The following is a 17,904-nucleotide window of genomic DNA, read 5'->3' as shown; positions in this document are numbered from 1 at the left end:
TCAATTTTTATTTAATTGTTGTTTGACATTCTTTTCAAAGTTTCGTATTATTTTACGGGTGTGGTTTTGTTTAGACCACTGATTTGAATAGTGACACCATGTGGAAAAGTATTATAGGTGTGCTCTTCACTTCTTAAGGAGAGAATTAGGAGAAAAGATTTAGGGCAAAAGACAAAAATTTTCCCTAATATTTAAAAAAGGTCATAAACTTCCATTGAAGTTTTCAAAAATGTCATGTTAGTCTCTTGAGGTTAACCAAAAGGATGCAAACATTTTCTTTTAAAAAATTATCTTTTAACAAAATTTAATAGGAGATTTGCTTAGTATTTTTAGAACTTTAGGGTTCTTGAAATTTTTGTCATTTTCTTTTTGTCAAACCTTAAGATTTATACATATTTTTTAGAAATTTTGAGGGACCAAATCTCATTCATTTTTAGGTGAAGACTTGACTTGTATTATTGGCACTCCAAAATATATTAATGTCGTCACTTGCACAATATTTTTTTGGGAGGAGTTATCTCGGAATTTGATAAATATTTTCTAACTTATTAAATCAAACAGTCCGCCTAACACTGGAGCCCTCTACGCCAAACCAAGATAATAGGTACACTTAAGAATCTCCTTTTGAAAGAAAGGGATGAGTCAAAATAGGACAAAAAAATTTTAAAAATGAGGGAAGAAAAAATGATGCAACTTCAGCAGTAGTTTTAGTGTTGTAATGGCATATCCTTTTCTTTTACCCAAAAGTAAAAGGGAAAAAGAAAAAAGAAATGATCGTACTCCCCAATTTATCTCACAAAACAAAATGCCCTCCATTATTTTTCTTCTTCATTAATTTGCAAAATAAAATCAAGTCTAATCCATTAAAATTTTAAAACTAGAATTACAGTACCGTTAAAACCCTAATAAAAAGATGTGGGAAGAGAGGAGAAGCATGGACCAAAAAAAGAATAGATAGAATTAGAACATAAAGAAACGTATCCCTTGCTTCTCTCATTAATTTGATTTTGGCTTGTCACCATTACCCACCCCCTGGGCCCTGGCAAACGGAAGCAACCAAACATCCATCCCTCCTCACCTAATATTTTAAAATTAAAATTCCAAAAAAGGGCAAACCCAACACCTTAAAAAGAGTACCAAATCAACCATCGTCCTCGTAATTCTAAACTGCTCTCCCACCTCACCTCCCCTCCCCTCCCCTCCCTCCCTTCAAAAACAGGTTTCTTCCCTTTCTCTTTCTTCTTTTGTTATTTTGATTTTTCCTCCGGAGCCTTACTCAGAGTCGGAGTCCATGTTGCCCATCGCCTTCAACCCTCGCGGCCTCTGCAATTTTTATTTTTATTTTGTTATTAGGATCACGACCATAATATGATGCCCGAATCAATATCAATACCAAAAGGGAACATTATTACAATAATAATAATAATAATAATAATAATAATACCTTCTTAGAGATCTTCTTCTCCCTGACCTCGTATCGCTCCAATGTCAGATCACACAGCCATGCCCCCGGGCTCACCAACTGCATCCACACCACAAACAATACATACGCATCACTTCTCCATTAAACACAAACCCCTCAACGATTTCCACTTTAGAAGAACTTTTACTTCTTTAATTTAGTCGGTTTTTTTTTTTTTTTTTGGGGGGGCGGGAAGATGCAAAATCAATGAAATCCATGTGGCGCCCATGGAATCAGGCAGGCAGCTAACGGAGGTGCATGAACCCTCCCCCCGACTACGACTTCATTAATTAACTATCGGTGTCGAAACTAAAATCATTAATTTTATTTTTCTCTGGTAAAAAAAGAAAAAGGCAAAATCCTATAAGCTTCGCCTTTTACTTTTAATACAGTCTACACTCAAACAGCTTCTCCCCCCAAAAAAAAAACGTTAAAAAGCCGGAAGGCATGGGGGATTGGCTTGCTTTAAGCTTAAACAAACTAAAAATAATATTAAAGGTAAGGTATGCAACAAAATGTTGGTGGATGCCATCACGGAGGAGAGGGCACAAAATAAATGAGCAAATCAAATCGCATTGCCCCTTTTGGCACGTTGTCAGTGGTCCACTCCCCACTGACCCAACACCCACTCACAATTATTACCAAGGGCTGTGAATTCTCCTCTCCCTCATTGTATCAAAACAAATATTTAATCTATTGACGCCCTTGTCCCCACCCCTTCTCTCTCTCTCTCTCTCTCTCTCTCTCTCTGTTTTCCCAACCCTACAGCTGTCCTCTCATCGGGCCCAAACATCTGGCGTACCCATCACCGCCAGTTTCGCCCTAATACCACGGCACACGACCGTAACTGCACACCACTGGAGCGAGTGCGAGACCTGGTCTCCCGGCCTTTTGCTAGTCGCAACTGGCAACCTGCACACACGGTCATTCAATTGAACAACACTCCACTCACCCAACCGACACCTCTACCCTCCTCCACAACTCTTTGTTTTATATGGCAAAATGCGATTAACTTGTTGCCTTTATTTAGCAAAAGGAAATGGCAAAGCAGACCTCAAACCACCACCCTCGGTCAACACACAAATATTACTATTTTATTATTTTAATTCCCGAAAATACCTTCTTGTTTTAAATTTAAAAAACTCCTCATTAATTTATTTTGAAATGCTAGCAAAAATAAATAAACATCTATCTGTAAGAAGGTGGAATTAATGAGGAGTTACTATGATAATTATTACTAATAAAATTAATTAAATTAAAATGAAATAAATGAAGATTAAACAGGAAAGAGGAGAGGAGGAAAAATGAAAGGGAAAGGGGCTGAGGATGCTCACGTTAAGGGTTCGTTGAATGAACTTGGCTCTCTTCTTGGGTCTCTGAGGAAGCTTGGACCCTTTAATGGCCATGAAATCCTCTTCCTTCTCTTTGTTCGTCAACGCGATCACGAACTTCGGGGGCCACACCGCCGCCACCGCTTCGCTCCCCGACGACGACCCTCCCTTCTTGCTATCGTGCGCCGTCTCCGTCGAGTTCGACGCTCCTCCACCGCCTCCGCCGTTACTATCATTGTTGTGGTGGTTGTTGCCTTTTCTGTCCTGCGCCTTGTGCTCTCCTCTGTCCGGAGAAGAAAGTCCCCTCACTCCATTGCTCTGACCTCTCATCGCTTCAGAATTCCTAAACACACACAGCCCGCAAACTACACACCGTAAGACCCTAAATCTATAAATACCATAACCAACAGTGATAATAAAAAAATAAAATAAAAAAGAAGTTGAGAAGCGAGAAAACAAAAATGAAATTAAAAAAAAAAAAAAACCAGGGGGAAAGTGAAAAAAAGGGGTTATTGTACTTGAAAAAATAATCATTTAATTGGAGGAGAAATTACGGATTTAACCTCGCGCTGATCTAGATCTGTGCTGGTGTTGGCTTGAATCTCGACGGGTTTTTCGCCGAAAATGGGGTGGTTTTGAGGGGCTTTCAATCGACTTTCAAGGACGGAAGGTTTTCAATTTTTCGTATTTTCGCTTGTTTGTTTGATTGATTGATTAAAGGGTGAGCAGGGGTTGGGGATATTTGAGAGTCTAACGTGCGCGGCTGGGGAATACAGCAGGAAATCGCATGGTCCTTGTCAGGCGCTGGGCCGTTGGATTTCGTTCCCCCTTTCCTGTAAAATTCTTACGTGTCCAGCTCTTAATTCGCTCCGTGGAACAGATGGACCACGGGATTATTAATTCCGTTTTTAAACCAACGGCGGTGATCCAACGGAAAAAGTTAGAGGAAGGGTTTGGGTGCACGTGGCAGAGAACTTTTTTCTCTTAAGTGGCTAGCTCCTTTATGCGATGAGCAGATCCGGTGCAAACCATCCTATCGTAGTACGTGTGCAACCCTTCAACCCCACCCCGTCCACCTCCCCCTCCCCCCCACATGCTGAATAAAAAATCTTCTCATTTCTACAGATGAGTTCATTAGAAGTCATATAAATATTATAATTAATTCATTTATTAGAGTTATAATTCAAAATTACTTAATATAATCATCACAATTGAAATATTAATTCATATTTTTTTTAAAAAAAATTAATCAAATATAAACTCTCCTAGACAATAAGTGAAACCATTAAAACAAAATTAAATCTGAAAATTTAATACAATTTCATGTCATGTGCCACCAAATATCTTCTCCAACTCATAAGAATAATTATTGAATCAAAATATTATTTTATAAATAAAAAAAAGATAAAAACACATACCTTAAATTAATTATTAAATGATAATTAATTTTTTTAATAAATTTAAAAATTCATAAAATATCATCATTTATGAAATTAATCCATAACTAACATGATAGATTCAATCTACCTCGTCTTATTTCAATAGTGGCCCTGCTGTTAAGGGGGCAAATTTGTTATTTTACCCCTGAAATTTCCTTTTAAAGAGTAAATAGTACATAATCTTATTTAAGAAATAAATTATGATGAAATTGTAGTATAAATATTGAAGTTAAGATAGAAATAAGAAGGAGCATGACAAAATAATGTTTGCAAAATACAAATATAATTCCTAAAATAATGGGACTTAAAAGAAAGTAAAAATTTTCTTAAAATTCAGAAATTGGCAAACTATAATTAGGGAAACTAATCAACTCGGCATTTTACTCTGTAGATTGACTTTGCTGTAATTATTAGGCATAGTGAGAGTTTTTGCATCAAAATTAAACGTAAACACAACTAATAACAAGTCCAGTAAAGAAAAGTGTCGTCAACCAGTGTAATAAAGAAAACAAATAAGCTTATATGTCCCAATTCTAGTGCGATAACCCTATGGTTGTATTTCTTCACAAATTTAAATTTATTCTACTATTGTGACAACTCAATTTTTTGAAAAAAAAAAATTATTTAAAGTTTTAGTTAGATAAACATAAATCAGAAAAATTCTTAGATATTTCACCAAATGAATTGGGCATGTGTTCAAAAGCCAAAGCTCCAAAATCCAAATGCTGCTATATATATATATATATTTTAATCCACAATCAAAGGTTCAATAATTAAGAGAAAAAATCAACAAGAGAAAAGAAACAATATAATATAACAAATGGCCCTACTAGTTAGCACGACGCACCTCTCCCATCTCCAACCAGATGCGACTTTACTTGGGTACCGACCTGACCCGACCCGAATTAGCCTTACTCCATAGCCCATATTGTGTTCTGCACAATATGAAAGGGAATCTCCTCCCTCCCCCCCCCCCCCCCCCCCCCCCACCAAAACATTTTATATTAGTGTTTCTTTTTCCGGGCCTTATCTCATTTAGCACAAGAGAGATCCAAAGAGACAGACGCCACCGAGTGGACCCACCCCACGCCAACCCATACACCAAACCAGAGTGAGTGAACCGTGTTTGGGCAAATAAAATTTGTCCACTAGATATTTCATCATTCAAACCCTCATCCAATTTCTCCATTAAAAAAAAAAAAAAAACCAAATCGGACGGTCAAAACTCTAGATGGGCCTCAACCATGCAACTGTTCCTAAAATAAATTAATAATAATAACAATAGTTTCCCATTAAAGAGAAAAACACCATGTTTCTAGGACCGCATCTACTCCAGCGAATTCAAACAATAGCATTTTTTGGCATTGGGCGTGTTCGAAGTCCGTACCTGAGAACGCGATGGGGCGGCGGAGGAGCCGACGGCGAAGCTGGGCGTTGACGAAGATTAAAGTACCCGTTACCGTTATTTGTGGTGGTGGCGGCCACGGCAGCGGCGGTTTGTTGATTGGGAGTCTCTTTATCGGCTCTGACGACCCGCCGGTCCACACGAACCGTGGTCCTCTGAACCGGGGCAGACTCGTCCTTCACCTGGATCTTCATACACCTCGGCCGCTTCCGGTTCCCCCACTGCAACACGAAATCCGACGTCGTTCGGGCCTCAGGGGGGCTCCCTCTGTACAGCGCCTCACCCCCTCCTACTCTCTCTCTGTTGTTGCTGCTCCCATTGTTGGTCTTCACCACTTCCCTTTCCATCTCTTATAATTATTCTATACCTGTTTTTTTTTTTACCAAAAAAAAAAAAGAAAAAAAAAACACGCGATAATCATTAATCGACTTTGGTTAGGTGCTTTATCTAACTCTGGTTAGATTTTACAACTAAAGACGGAAAAACCCAAAAGAAGCAAAGAAGAATGGATGGGGCTATGGGTTCTCTGCAACTTCCGAAAAATAGAGGGGAGTGATGGAAATCAATTCATCATTACTGCGCTGAGGAACAAAATGCGAAATTCTTTTCAAACGAGAAAGTCCTACTCGTTCGAAATGCCTGCTTTTATCGCCGAAGATCTACGTGAAATTTCTTTTCCATTAAATTGGCGAAGGATTTTAAGAAATTGTCAAAGAGGAAATCGGAAACGTTGGATTCTGGTGGATTGTCAATTCACCATACGAGAATTCAAGGAATGCTTCTACCAACGGGGTAGAGATGAAAATTGCGCGCGACTGCCTCTGTGTGTGTGTGTCAGAGAGAGAGAAAGAGAGAGAGTCGAGGATTATTACCCATTGAAGCCTTGCGAGGGGCACGGAAAATGAAGAAAAGGGGAGAAATGGAATACAAACTTGAGGGTAGAAAGCAACAGCAATAAAGGCAATTTATAGTGAAGAATTGAATCGGGAAGAAATTTCAGCGGAAAAATCTCGATTTGCATCTGAAACAAAAATTCTGCGGACGCCATTAATGATCAGAAAGCTTAAAAAAGCGAGGGAGGCCGAGATGACAATCTGAAGATGGAATCGAAATGTACAGGGAAGGAGCCTCTGAATTCACACATCAAGCCCCCATCTGTCTCTCTCAATTCAGCTTCTGAGCTTACGCATTCTCTCTCTCTCTCTCTCTCTCTCTCTCTCTCGCTGCAAGAAAATTCAAAGAGAAGGAGAGAAGAATGATTATTGGATCTCGGAGATCGTCGCATTACCTAAAGCCTCAGCTTCGCCGCAGATATGTGAGCTCCGCAAGCAAATTTCCACCTGCAAAACCAATTGTTTTTGTAAACACTGCACCACAAAAAACAACCGACGCAAGAGAATCAGAGGAACTTCCCTTTAAAAAAATCAAGAAGAAACAGAGTAAAAGATAAGAGATTAGGAGTTTTCACCTCTCAATGCGTCTTATCGCTAGACCAAAGCTTCAGGAACTGCAATAACAGGACGAACAAAGAAGATCACTCCTTAGCTAAAACGCGCAAAATAAGAAAAGAATGCTGGATTTTTAATTTTTTTTTTTTTCTGATCATACTAGTAGAGATTAATTTCATACCTTCTGTACTCGGATTTGACATTACAACACCGTGAATCCACAGAAAGTTTCCTCCTTCCAGTCTTCAGGCGATGTAAACGCAAATCAATTACAAATTTTCAATGAAATAACAACATTTCAAAGCCTTCTCATATTTCTTTACTCGCTTCCGATCTTTCAAATCCAGACGCTGATCTCCGTAGAAGATACAGTCCCCTCCAGTCTCTCCAAATTCTCCCAGAATACAATTCGCAATCTTCCTGAAACCCCCTCAAACCCCCGGAAACGTATCTGTAGAACAGAAAATTAAAGAGAAAATGAGTTTGTTTCTGAAATAAAACAAGAAGTGTTACAGCAAAATTAATTAGAGTCATCATAAAATCGAACTCTATGTTAAGTCACAAACCTCTGAAACTCAAATCGCTCTCCCCTCACCCTTCTCTACTTCTCTCCTCTCTTGAATGATTATGTGACAACGTACAAATTTGAAAAGTTTATGTCCTCTCTCTTCTATCTTCTTCTTCTCCTCTCCCTCCCTCTTCTCTTCTCTCTTCTGTGCATGTGTAGGTGCGCAAAATCCAATGAACCAAACAGTTCCAGATCCTCAAACAAAATAAGAACAACTTCACCGCTTCAGTAACGAATTCTCACCAATTCTCAACTAGAAATCCTCCGTTTTACTTCCCTGAAAAGTGAAGGAAGGCGAAAGAAAATCAAGAATTCACAGAAACGCATACGCGCAGAGAGAGAACGGCGAGGACCGCAGGGGGCTCTCTCCTTCTTCCTCGTCGGACACAAACGAAATGCTCTCTCTCTCTTTCAAACGCAGCTTTTATACCCTCCCGTTTCTCCTCCACCCTCTCACCCTCTGCTCGATCACATCCCAGCCGTCCATCACGCACCAACGCCGGCCGTTCCTGGCCGTCCATCACACATCGCTCGGTTCTTTTCATTTCCCCTTCTTTTTTGAACCGTCAAAGCCCCGTCCCGTCCAAATGCCCTAGCCATTTCACGGCGTAAACGGATCTGACGGAATCTTCAACGCCGTCAAATCCCCGTTTATTTTTTAATAAATTAAATAAAATATTTAATTATTAATTAATCAATTCAAACCATGGTTAGTTGCTACCCTGAATTAACTAACCATGGTTAGTTGTAAACCTGACCCTATTGGTATACAATTTTCTGTTGTCTGGGTTTTATAGATGGTATATAAGCGAAATTTGTAATCTCATCAGGACGGAGTTGGCCGGATGGATAAATCTGGACCGCTCGTGCGGAAGCGTATTTTTTTTTTTTATCTATGGATTTAAAGGATCCGTGGCAACTTGTATTGTGGGCCGTGGCCCGTGAGGAGTTCACTTATTTTTATTTTTTATTGCGATTTCGAATTTGAAAACAAATTGGTGTCGCCAAATCTCGTCTGTTGATAAGAAAAAAATTACTTTATTTGCATATAAGAGCCTAGGCTTAGAATTTTTAATTTGAATTTATGTGAATGAACAAAATATAATATAAAATTATATTAAATTTCTTCCAAATCTATATAAATTCAAAACCATAATTTGAAATTCATGCTCCTAAATACTAACTTTATGTTAAGCTAAGCACCTATTTTAATAACAAATGATGACAAAATTATATATATGAGATGGATAGAACAACTGAACATATAAAACCTTTCTGAGAGCATAAGAGAAAAGCTAGTTGAAACCTGTATCTACAAAATAATTGCCCAAAAAATTTATATAACGATTATCTACTTTATTTAATTCCTTCACTATTGAATTTTTCCTATTTAGACAAGGACAATTTTACCAACAGAACAAAATTATTTGATTTTTTTTTTATAAAAAAAAAGTAAAAAGAATATATTAGCTTAGCAATGGTGTATGCGAAAGATAAAATGCTAGCAAAGTCTACTAACTTCATATTCGCCACAATGTCAATCTCTAAGAGTAAAACTAATATTATGAACTATAAATTCCATAAAAGATATGGCATTCTCAATGATAGAGCATTTCTCACTAGTAACACATGATAAATGACAACATTTAATATTGATATTTAGATAGCAAAGTGTGAGAATTGCCCCAAAGAGGACAATAATGCTCCTCATTCCAAGTACAAGAAATGAAAGAGATGTAGCCCCCGGGTAGTGGCTCAGGTGGCAAGAGCGGGCTTAGGATGGGCCACTTGTTGGTTTAACTCTCAGGTTCGATTCCTGCTCCAGTGAGCAAAATCCTGATTTTCCTCCTGCGCAGGGAGTGGGGCTCTTCTTGCGTGGGCGTGGGAATAGGCGGTGTTCCTTATGACGCCACCAGTGTGTGCTCAGTCAACTGGATGTGCCGAGGAACCCAGACACTCGACGTTACCCAAAAAAAAAAAGAAATGAAAGAGGTGTGGAATGCACAATTGATAATCAAATTGTTAATCCCAAGGTTTCATTAATCGAGTTTTGATCATAACAACTATTTTATACTAATATTTTTATGTTTAAGATGCGTTTAATAAGTTAAGTCATTAGATTTGAAGATTTGAGGGAAGACTTGAAGAATTTATTTTATACATATTTTTATTCTTTTTTTTTCTTTCTCAAATTGTAATGAGTTTTTTAATTTGTATATAATTTATATATCCATAAGAATATGAAGGTCATGGCATGAAAAGACTAAAACTAGAAATTTAGAAATAAAACAAAGAGAATGTTTCAAACTATGACACGGGTGGTCGATCAAACAAGCGAGAGGGCGGTCAACCGACCTACACAAAATGCCTAGAGAGTCAAACCACTTAGTATTGGAAGGTCCATCGAACTAGGTAGAGAGGTCAAGCATTTGATTAGGCCAACTAAGTTGTCAATCGGTCTTACTTGTTAAAGACTCCAACAATTAATTTTGTACTCTAATGGCTAATTCCTAGTCGATCAACCTATGATACAAGTAAACCAATTTGAACAAAAAACTGACTCTAACAAGTATAAACCGACTAGTTTTATCAAGAATCCTATAAATATGCCCTTTTAAACCCAAGAAACATTACTTAAACATTTTATTTTGTTTTATCAAGTATTCAAACTCTCTTTTCTCTCTTAATCTCTCTTGCATTTTAATTTGCTCACTCTTAAGAGAACTCTCCATATCTCTTGTGTCATCACTTTGTTTATTCTTCTAGAGTTAAGTTCATAAATTTTTCCTTGAGAAGAACTTTAAGTTGTAATCAAAATCTCTTTTGTAGGTGGGGATAAACCACTATAAAAGCATTTGCTTTTTATTTTTCTACTTTATTTAATTTATTAATTGAATATTTGTGTATTTGTTTGAGGTATTTTAATTTGCTTTAAATTTAGTATTAAGTACTCAATTTTTATTTAAATCCAATTCACCCCTTCCTGTGGGTTGCCACTTGGACCAATTATTGATATTAGAATAAGAACTCTTCTTTTAAAATTTGACCTGACTTAATAATTTTAATAATTTAGTATTATTATTATTATTATTATTATTATTATTATTATTATTATTATATTTCCTTTTAATTTCTTTTTAAAATTCAAAAAAATACATAAAATTTAAGAAAAATTAGGAACGCAAGTTTTAAAAATTAACGTCTAGACTTAAGTTAAAGAAAAAAACCAAGAAAGAAAAAAATAATAATAATAACATAGAAATATTATGCATTCTGCTGATGTGTTTTATGTTAATATCATGCGCGCGCGCATATACACACACAAAGAGATATATATTCCAAGTGATCTAAGTGGTTGATGAGGGCCTACCTTTTCAAATTGTATAACAAAATAACATAGTGCGCATATGTTACATTTCCTTTATGTATAATTGTATAAAAAAATCTACATACTAATTATATGATATGTCTTGATATCAAGTTCTCAAAACCTAGTTAGGTTGTCAATTATTGGTGATCATTTTAAAAACAAACAAGCATAGACTATCTGAACCATTTGTTAATCTAACTTTTTAATTTTCTAAAAATAGAGTTGACACTTTATTTTATTTTTTAAAAGACAAAATTAAAAAAAAAAACTTTTTTAAACAAATTAGATTCAGAAGTACAATTATGCATAGAAAATATAATACTTTAAATTTTCATTTTTGAAAATCCACAGGTTTAGCACCCTAAAACACACATTCCCTTTAATAGTTGTCGTGCTTTCTTCTTGTGTGTGTGTGTGTACATCCCATTTGAAATTATTTTAAAAGAAAGCAATTTTTTTGAAAAACTATCATATAATGCTTAATCAAAACATTGAACAAACAACACAAAAGAACACATACACTATACATAAGAATGCAAATGATAAAACAATGTAAGGGGATTTGAGTTTTGTTTGGTATGGTTGAATCTACAAAGTAAATTGCCTATATATCCCCAAAAGATAAATTAAGACATCTATATTTCAAATAAAATTTCCAAAAACAATTTTGAAAAGGAAACAACCATTCAAAATCATTGTTGAAAAACACTTGAAACCCTTGATTAATCTTGAAACCTTCATTGAAAAATGTTATATTCTTGATTTAGAAAAAAGTTTTCCAATGGATTCTTCATAAAAATAGAGATTGAAAACAAGTTTATACATTTTGAAAAATCACTTTTCCACCCTCAAATCGCTTCACGGATGATTGTATTGACATGATATTCATTTTTGTAAAAAATTGTAAATGTTGTGGATTGTTTAAAGGGAAACCACAAATCCTACTTGAAACCCAGTAAAGACTTGGAGAACACCCAAAAGCTGCATCATGAGTATGTGACTTCAAAGTCTTGTAAAAAGAAAAAAAACTTGAAACCTTTGAATTGCTTTGAGAGAAGCATAAGTGATCATGCTTCATCTCATGAAAAATTGAATTTTTGTATGAAAATCACAAAACCTCTTAATAATATCATCATTAAACAAATTGGTCTATACTTAGAAAAGCGTAGAAAGTCAATGAAGGCAAAATTCTGAAGAAAAATGGAAAATGGTGCCAATTTTGCACCTTTCGAATTTGGTGATTGACAGCCTACTAAAATTTCAGAGTGTCAATTGACCACATGAGCCCCAGTGGCTGCTTTTTAAACTTACCGTGGGTTGATTGACCTATATTGAAATCCTCCATTTTCATGCCATCTTTGGCACTTTTCCTATACATACTTATGTGCACACTAAATAAAAAGAAAAACACTAAAAAGTTATATATAGAACACCATAGAAATCTAAGAGAAATGGGAAAGAATACATGTGAATCTTAGAATATGCTTCTATGGATCATGACATACCATGCATGACAAATATAAGAAAATAACATCAGAAGAAGAGACGGGTATTGACTCACTAAATGATAATCCTTTTAAGATGATGAATGAATACTTCTCTTTGAAGAAAACATTCGTCGAATGTTCTTGAATGCTTTTTACAAAATGTAGTCTCCCCCCTTCTTCTTCCAATCAAAACTCTCCTTCTTGCACTCTTTCTTCTCATAGAATGTCCTCTCCTTACCATTTTCTTTTCTTGTTTTAAAGTCTTCCCTAAAAGGTCTAGACCTTTTGAGAGTGAAGGGGAATCCATTTTCAAGTTTGAATTTCAAAATTCAAATTTTAAAATAACCACTACCTATCAACTGCCAATACCGGAGGTTGACATATGGTATTAAAGGGACACGTGGTTGGCCTAATATCTCTAGCCAATTGTGTGAAAACATGTTAAAAAAATCAAATCGATCACAGACTAGTCGACCATCTTGGTCGATCACTTACGAGATGGCACCAATGGCTAGAAATGGAGGGAAAGTTGGTTTATCACCTACACTCACACACCTGAGCATCCACACAAACACACACACACACACACACTCATTGACACAAAAACTAGCAAAAGACAAAATAATTGGAGAGAGATGCAGGGAGTAGAGAGAGAGAGAGAGAGAGAAGAAGAAGAAGAAGAAGAAGAAGAAGAAGAAGAATAAGGAAGGGGGTTATCTGGCGAGTTAGAGACCAGATAGAGGAAGAAGTTAGGGTGAGAAGGAGAGAGAGAGAGAAAGAGAGAGAACTTGAGAGAACCTCCTTTGGACATAAAACCTTTTTGAGAGCACTGATTAAGTATCAAATATTGCCTAATCAGGTGTTTAAATGTGTTCATTGGTTATTGAAAATTGGATTAATTGCCCAAGTTGTGCACATTATTTTAAATGGAGCTTAATTGATAACATTAGCACAATTATCCTATTTTTGCCTGTAAATTTATGAACACTTATGCTCAATTATTGTAGGGCATTATTGGAAATAAAAGGAGAATTTAAAGAGGGCTTAAATACCTATACAAAATAAAGCCATGCAAATAAAATAGAATGCAAGCCATAATGGATTTTAAAGGAGGCCCATACAAATAAAGGGGTCCATGCACTGGAAATAGGAGGCAGCATGTGAAGGCTTTAAAGCATGCATGGCCTTAAATTGATTTCCAGGTCTCTGCATCCATAATTATATTACCAATTATTGTCACTCAAATTTAGTCAGACTAATAGGGTCGATCAGAAAATGAAAAAAATTTCCCAAAACTAAACATTCCTTAACTTTCCATAATCATATTACCAACTATTGCCACTCAAATTTACTCAGATTAAGAGGTTCGATCACGATCTCAACCACCTACAAGGAACGAAAAAAAAAAAAAAAAGGTTTGGAGGACTTAAGGGATTCCTCAAATACCTAAATCAAGGAAATTGGAAGGATATGAATGATATGGCAGCAGTATGAGATTAGTACATGCGAGATGTCTTATTTCTCCTTGGACCACCATTTTATAGACTTGTACGTTCCCTCTCATTGATTCCTCATTAATAAGCAATCATTAAGATTATAGAGATTACAGTTGACCTAGGGAGATCTTTATTAAAGGGAATGGAATGTCGTATCCCTACTTTAATTGCAATTCATTTGTATTTTTAAAAAGAGTAGGAAATCTAGAAAATAATGAAAAGATCTTTTCTAATTTTTCGATATAAACTTGAAAACTTGAGGAAAAAAGTGGTATTTGTGTAAGTATTTGAAAATTTAAAAATAAAGATAATACTATTTTTCACAATCAAATAGTGTCAAAATTGTGTATTGTTCATTTTTTTCATACAAATGTTGTAAAAATAAAAAATTAATTAATTTTTTATTTTTTTTTGAAAAATTAAAATAGAGAATTAAAACAATTTTACAAAAATAAACATTCCTTAGATTTCCATAATCTTGTTGCCAACTATTGCCGCTTTAATTTGGTTAGATTAATCGGATCGATCATGATCTCGACCACCTACAAGGAACGAAGGAAAATAGGCTTGGAGGACCTAGGGGATTCCTTTAATGCCTAAATTAGGGAAATTGGAAGAATTTGAATGATATGGCAACAATATGAGATTAGTGTTTATGAGATGTCTTATCTTTCCTTGAAGCAACCATTTTATAGACCTGTAAGACTCATAGTCTATATGGCTTGGTTGAGTTCCTACCAACAGTGCATGCTTAGGATGAACCTGTTCAAGAGACTCAGTGTACATGTGAGAAACATTGGTTTTGTTATAATCAAAATGGGATTAGACTTATAGAGTCAACATTCTCACCCTTTTTGATGATGACAAAACAACTTGCAAAAGTAAGTAAAGCCAAATAGGCTCCCCCTAAGTATATGCATAGAATTTAAATTTTAAGTGCAGGCATTTGACGAATGAAGACAGACATTCACAAATTATGCATTCAGTTTTAATTGTCAATTAAAGCTCAAATAGTATGAAGTGATAATATGAACTGAGATACATTTAACTTTCCCAATTTTGCATTAGATACTTAGTCAATTAAAGCTCAAATAGTATGAAGTGATAATATGAACTGAGATACATTTAACTTTCCCAATTTTGCATTAGATACTTAGTCAATTAAAGCTCAAATAGTATGAAGTGATAATATGAACTGAGATACATTTAACCTTCCCACTTTTGCATTAGATACTTCTCCCCCTTTTTGACATCAGTAAGAAGGGGCTAAGGTAGGAAAGTAAACACAAGACATTCAAATATAAGATTCAATTTTGGGAAACTTTTTGAAATTTCGGTAGCATGCCGTTTGAAAATAGAGCAATTCTCAAAAATAAATCAAATACCTAAATGATTACAAGAATAGCTCATTATCAATGCATGCAAGATATTCAGTATAGTCCAAAACAGTGCATGCCATGATTCAAATACACCCAACATTTATGATCAGAATGATGCACACATCTCAATATATATTAAGAACATGAATGAAAGTTCTAGAATCGTTAAGGAATTTCAGAGCTTGAGAAAGTTAAGTTGAGTTGCTTCCCCTAACAATTTGAAGATATGGCTTAGGTGAAACAATTTGCTTATACAAATTAAGATTCATTTCATTATGCCTAGTAGTATAAGTTTCTTACGAACTATACTGGATATTGATTAAAACATAAAAAAATTTAAACTAGTATAATTATCCCAACAAATCATACATGCATAAGAAAAATGATATTAAGACATAACATGATACTTATAAACTAAAAACAGTTCATATCAGATTATGTAGCTTTAATTACTGGATATAATGTTCAAAGTTTTTCTGAAGAGCCTCAATATTTCAATAAACGACAGTGATGCATATAAGATCTTAAGCTCTTTCTCTAGGGATGGATCTTAGTCTTTCTAAATATTTGATGATTATGTTAGGATGAAATTTAATATATTCAAATGATTTTCACTCATCATTTCAAAAATATTTTAACATTAATTTTTAGCATAATCATCAATGTACAAGGTTTTACTTGGAAAAATTTGTGTCAAAAATTCGGTAGCATGCCGTCGGTAAATTGAACATTTCTCAAATTTTCATGCACCAAAACTTGATAGAGTCAAGCAATCAATTCAAAATAATTCAGTTTGAGCATGCAAGAACCTATTTCAACTATCAACACGCAATACACATCCACTGCATCTACCATGCAGGAGGTATTCTAGAATAAACATGTAATCAGGTAGCGTTATCAATTCATAAATATAATCTATTCATAAAAAAAATATAAATAGTAAAGAACAGAGGATAGAATTGAGTTCAGTGTAATATTGTTATTCATTAAGGCATGTAAACTATGATTATGAGAGCATTTTAATTTAGTAGTCATGAAAGTGTAATGCTCCCCCTGAGTTAATCCCTTAATCATTTTATGCCTTTTCTTATTTTCTAATTACTTAGCCAAGTGTTTTAGACTTGTTGTGATTTAACTTAAAGGACTAAAAAGTCACAATAAGTATTTATTTAATTGAACTAAGCCTACATTGCCTCTTTTCTTTATGAATCCTAACGAGTGAGAGGTATAAGTTCAAATGGCTTTGAATTTTAAGGTTCATGCATAGGTTTCTATGAATTTTGTTCTATCATCTAGATTGAAACCTATAACAATCATTTTAGCCTTTAAACTTATTTTGATCATGTGAAGCTCTACATGATTTGATTGAAGTTTGAGAGCTTGGAGGAAAATTTGAATACTCTTAAGAAATAAACTTCTATTATGTTCAGAAGAGTATATGAGGAAGTAGGAAATTATGCATGATTAAATATGTCCTAACTAATTTGGCAAGGAGCATTTATACGTATATGAATATTATAGACCAGAGTTCATGGGAGATCGGAAAGTATCCTTTAAATATGATCACTATGTTGAGCAAGGATACAACAAAGGAATAGGATGAAAACTTTACCAAATGTGATCGTGGTTGGTGAAGTTTTCCTATGGAGGAGGAAGATATTTGTATGAATCAAAACCATAGAATTTTATATTTAATGCACAAGGGATTATTACGATTGACCAGTAAAGCATGAATTCCTTAGTCAATGATTCTAATTTTGATTTCGAGAAGGATGTCTTTTAATAAGCACCTGATGAATAAGGAGTTATGATCAACAATGCATAAACTTGGAGAGATGACTAAGAATTTAATTATGCTTTTAAAGCTCACTTGGAGAGATGACTAAGAATTTAATTATGCTTTTAAAGCTCCAAGATGAGTTTAGGATTAGATGATACTTAATGTATTATTTATTTTCTAAAGCTCAGTCTTATGCAATGGACAGAGTACGCTTAACATTAGATTTTCATATTTAAGTATAAGTTAAGCATTTAAAATTAGATACAAGGCAAACATGCCATGTCCATTTGAAAGTGGATTTTTATTCGAGCAGCCAATAATTTCATATTTCAACCAATGGATATATGCATTAAGTTCAGATTGGTTATATATATGGATTTGCAGATTGGCTTGATTCTCAATGATCTCAGTGTACCAAAGGTGGAATGACTATGCTAAGATTTGACATTTTGGGGACAAACCACTTCGTAGGACAATAGACATCATTCCCCCAAAGCTTAGAACCTAGGAAAAGCATTTATGTAACTCCAGTTGGAATTCATTCCTCCTTAAGTTCTAATGAGTTTCCTTTATTTACAACCCATATCATTTTTCTATCTTTGAGTCTTGATGGGTTAGGATTAGGTGGTACTTTGACTCTCTAGACCCATTTGCATTTTACACCTTTCCTTTTAAATGGGCAATCATATTTTATATGCCCCTTCTTTTTACACAAGACACATGTGGTGTGAGTATATGG

The 17,904-nt window shown here is 35.0% G+C and overlaps 1 protein-coding gene across 2 annotated transcripts; it reads right to left on the bottom strand.

Moving 5' to 3' along the window:
• Positions 1-835: 835 nt before the first annotated feature.
• Positions 836-8,186, bottom strand: LOC131150629 (uncharacterized). Of its 2 annotated transcripts, none has more exons than XM_058101476.1 (8): positions 7,652-8,186; positions 7,267-7,536; positions 7,106-7,144; positions 6,926-7,004; positions 5,620-6,004; positions 2,797-3,136; positions 1,445-1,522; positions 836-1,323 (listed from the first exon to the last, which is right to left on the bottom strand). In XM_058101476.1, the coding sequence occupies exons 5-8, from the start codon at positions 5,982-5,984 to the stop codon at positions 1,273-1,275; spliced, it is 834 nt and encodes a 277-aa protein (XP_057957459.1). In that variant the 5' UTR covers positions 5,985-6,004; positions 6,926-7,004; positions 7,106-7,144; positions 7,267-7,536; positions 7,652-8,186; the 3' UTR covers positions 836-1,272. The 2 variants fall into 2 exon arrangements, with proteins under 2 accessions (XP_057957459.1, XP_057957458.1); XM_058101475.1 differs by having other exon boundaries at positions 6,926-6,977; positions 7,652-8,180.
• Between the last annotated feature and the right edge of the window lie 9,718 nt (positions 8,187-17,904).

The sequence above is a fragment of the Malania oleifera genome, chromosome 3 (genome assembly GCF_029873635.1).
Source record: "Malania oleifera isolate guangnan ecotype guangnan chromosome 3, ASM2987363v1, whole genome shotgun sequence".
Taxonomy (NCBI): Eukaryota; Viridiplantae; Streptophyta; class Magnoliopsida; order Santalales; family Ximeniaceae; genus Malania; species Malania oleifera.
Note: the sequence above shows the minus strand (reverse complement) of the source record. Positions and strands in the feature narration are given on the sequence as shown.